This window comes from Trichechus manatus, unplaced genomic scaffold, assembly GCF_000243295.1.
Source record: "Trichechus manatus latirostris isolate Lorelei unplaced genomic scaffold, TriManLat1.0 scaffold00083, whole genome shotgun sequence".
NCBI classification, from domain to species: Eukaryota; Metazoa; Chordata; class Mammalia; order Sirenia; family Trichechidae; genus Trichechus; species Trichechus manatus.
In genome coordinates, this window is record NW_004444019.1 from 12,030,884 (window position 1) to 12,035,063 (window position 4,180).

The 4,180-nt window shown below is 39.0% G+C and overlaps 1 protein-coding gene across 1 annotated transcript in view; it reads left to right on the top strand.

Moving 5' to 3' along the window:
• Positions 1 to 1,833: 1,833 nt before the first annotated feature.
• MTO1 (mitochondrial tRNA translation optimization 1) overlaps positions 1,834 to 4,180 on the top strand; it is a 35,258-nt gene continuing 32,911 nt past the window's right edge. The window contains exon 1 of the mRNA XM_023735933.1: positions 1,834 to 2,241. Coding sequence (XP_023591701.1) covers positions 2,016 to 2,241 — 226 coding nt within the window. The 5' untranslated portion in view covers positions 1,834 to 2,015. The remainder of the gene's footprint in view (positions 2,242 to 4,180) is intronic.

Here is a 4,180-nt window from a genome sequence, read left to right on the forward strand (position 1 = left end):
GACCAGTGCCTGGAGAAGGACATCATGCTTGGTAAAGTAGAGGGTCAATGAAATAGAGGAAGACCCTTAACAAAATGGACTGACACAGTGACTGCAATAATGAGCCCAAGCAGAACAACGATTGTGAGGATGGCGCAGGACCATAGGGTTGCACATAGGGTTGCTATGAGTTGGAACTAACTCGACGGCACCTAACAACAACAACAAATATTTTCTGGTAGCTTACACTTTACATTGTTATTTTTTTCTCTTTTCTATAATCATGGTAGTAAATTTTAAAAAAAAAAAAAACCTTTTATAATCCAGGGACCTTGAGACTGTATTTCTAGGTGTCCTGTAATTTTGGTAGATAATCTTTTAGCATAAAAATCAAGCCTGAGGTAAAGATTCAGAATATAAAACAGTCTAAGATCAATGAGGACTCCCTTAACTTTTAATAAGGATGACACGCCAACTTGAGCATAAAGAGCTATATCTTCTTTTACAGCAGAAATCCAGTTAATTATATCCTACACTGTACCTAAACATCCTATCTTTAGGTCTGTGATTAATGTCTCTATTGGAAAAAGAGGGGTCTCACTTAAATGCAGGCCTGTGATTCTCTAAAGGCTTAAACTATTAATTTAAAAGTATTAATACAATAGTATGCTCTATAGCCCTTAAAAATGACATAGATCTGTATTTATTGACATAGAAAGATGTCCATGATGAACTTGCATATGAAAAAGTAGATTACAAACAATATGGATAGTATGATCCCATTTTCATTAAAAAATATTTTAAAAATACATTTATAGTTAAAACTTATTTAAATCCAATGTTGGCTACAGTCTGAGGAAATAATCTTATACATTGTTGGTGTAAGTTGACATAATTATCTTTTTGGAAAGTTATTTAGCAGTTATCTATTAAAAATTTAAACATTGAGAACCTCTTCAATGCAATATTTCCACTCAGAGGAATTTATAGAAAGTTTCACAAATTAAAAAAGGTACATGTACAAGGATGGCCATAATATACAAAATTAGAAATAATGCAAATGAACATTAGTAAGGGTTGATTAAATAAATTATGGTTCACATACACAATGGAATAGTATACAGCAGTAAAAAATGAGATGAAGTTATATATACAAGGTATGGAGAGATCTCAAAAATATATTCAGAGGAAAAAAGGAAACTGCAAAACAGTATAATCACAGCATTATATCTACAAAATAATAGCAACATTAATATATGTATTTAAAAAATTAGGAGGCATTAGCACCAAAATGCTTACAATCATTATCTGGCTGGGGATGGAAGGCCTGGTGGAAATTACGAGTTCTTTAAGTCTCCAAGTTATGTATTTCTGTAAAGTTTAAATTGTGTATAAGGAACATTTACTGCTAATATACTAAGACAAAAAAAAGTATCTATTGATGGATTTTAATGATGTGAACAATAAAACTGCCACAAGCGTGGTTTCAGTATCCAACAAAAGGTTTCCACTTTGAGGAAGACTTTAAGGATGTTAATTCCAGAAGGCTGAACATTTAATCTCCAATCATCTGATTCCCCTAATTAGCCATCATGAATCTTTCATTCACAAATACATTTGAACTCCTATAGAATCTATTCCTATTTTCAGACTGCAGTCTTTATAGACAAACAGAAGTCAAGGAGATAGTGTACGAAAAATTAAAAGAATCTGACAAGGCAAAGTGAGTCAATTCGTTGTTCTTAGGTGGGCACCTGGCGATCAGGGCTGCAACTCCCTGGAAAGAACATAACATGGCCTTCGCATAAGAGCCCCCAGCCCAGTGCCTAAGTAACCAAATGGCCTGTACCCTTAGCCAGTAAAGTTGCGTCAATCTGCCTATCGGCGGCGACGCTGGACGTAGACGGGCTACACTATGACATCAGACTAAGATGGCTGCGCCCTGCAGACCTTGATTTTTTTTTTCTTGTCTCGCAAGTTTTTGCGCCTCGCTTGTGTCGGGATCAGAGTTACACAGACTCACGCTTTCTCCCACTATGTTCTCCCTCCAAAGCCGTGCTCGCCGGGTTGCGGGTTCCCTCGGTTCCCTCATCAAACAGCACCTTTCGTTGGCCCGGTTCAGCGGTGAGAGCGGGGCGCCTAGGTCGCCGCACTTCGATGTAGTAGTCATCGGCGGAGGACATGCCGGGACAGAAGCAGCCGCCGCCGCCGCTCGGTGCGGCTCCCGGACTCTTCTACTCACGCACCGCGTGGACACAATCGGTGAGGAGCGCGGGCATTCAGTGTCTCATCCGCATTTGCCAACCCGCGGCCTAATGAAGGCAACCTCTTCCCTCCTCCTAAGACTAGTGAGTCTCCCGGCCCTAGTGGTTTTAGCCTTGATCAGTATCTTGCAGAGATTAGGCGGGCCGGGCCAGAACTTCGGGGGTCGTGTTGGCTGCTCACAGAAGTAGTCTTTTGTAGGGGGGCGCGGCGCCTTGGGAAAGGGGGGGGGGACTTCAAGAATAAGCGTTGATAGCTTGTTAGTTTATTGCTGTCTACTATCTTGTTGCTTTGGATAAGGAAACTTTAACATTATTAGTAATCGTTTATTAAACGACTGTTGTGTTTTTCTCGAGATTTTCTGAAGAACAACGCTACCTAGTATTGCATCCTGTATTTCTACCGGGTGTTCCCCAATTTTGTGCTCGGAGTCCGACAGTGCTTTTTTTTTTTTTTTTGGCTCTTAATTGGCTACACTTGCACGTCCCTAATTTACAGCAAGACCGCTCTCTATGATGTATGCTAGCTAAAAGGTCATCTTCTAAATTATGCATGTTTGTGTTCCCCTCGCCCCACCCCGCCTTTTACTTAGGAATGAACAGTAATTGGAATATTAACTGTTCTGTAAAAATTGTGAATAAATCACATATTTGTATACTTAAATTTTATAAAATTACCATTTAGCTTGCAGTTGTGGAGGAGTAGGCAGTGTTAACGGAAACCCTGGTGGAGTAGTGGTTAAGAGCTACCGCTGCTAATGAAAAGGTCGGCAGTTCAAATCCACCAGGTGCTCCTTGGGAACCTTATGGGGCAGTTCTACTCTGTCCTGTAGGGTCGCTGTGAGTTGGAATCGACTCGACGGCAACGGTTTAGGTTTTTTAGGTTATACACTGTTAACAATGATTGTTTTTGGGAAGAGAGAAGGGATAGGATTACCAGAGACTTTCACTTTCTTCATTATACATTTCAGTGTTCTTTACATTAAAAAATAAATAAATAAAGACCAGGTACTGCCTCTAAAATTAAAAAAGATAATCTAATGAGCAAAAAAGTATTACTGAACAAGGTGAACATTAAATAGTGTAAGTAATATAGTATTGTCAGGGATAAAGGGATTCCCTTCAAAACATAGTTTTCTACCAACACAGTATGATCTAAGTTTCTTGTTTAAACAAATACATTTCAGAAATATTCTGATAACTCAGGGATTGTTGTTGTTAGGTGCTATCAGTCACTCCCGACTCATAGCAACCCTATAGCCAACAGAGCAAAGCACTGCTGGGTCCTGCACTTCCTCATGATTGTTGCTATGACAGTTCTACCTTAAAATCAAAGTCTCATTTTTTTTAAGGTAATTTGACATAGTGGAGTAAGATGTTTCTATTTCTACTTGACTTCAGCAAAGAAACATAGCTTCATTTTAGAAGGTTGAGCTTCCATGGAATTGCAGAATGCAAAAATTGACCTGTTGTGATTCAGTTATATCATTAGTCAATATTTCCTTCTGTGAACCATGGGTTGTGTTGCTGCTGACAGATAAAGTCACAGGGCGGTGCAGAAAGCATTTTATTTTATACTGACCTGGAAAATAATGCTGTAGTACCAGCTATGTGACCTTGGGCAAGGGACAACTTATTTAAACCTCAGTTTCTTCTTTTGTGAAATAAAAGTAACAATAGTACCAACTTCATAGGGTTACTATAAAATTTAAGTCAAAAACGACTCGATGGCACCCAACAACAATGCATATAAATCACTTGGAACAGTGCCTGGTCCATACTAAGTGAGCGGATGTTAGCTATTATTTTACTATAAGCGTTTTCTACATGGCAGATTTAAATTCTTCAGTAGAGTGAGAAATGGACTTACACATTCCCATCACCTCTGCCCACCCCAAGTGCTGGTACCACACCTCAGAAGTTAGGCTGTATTTTAGAAA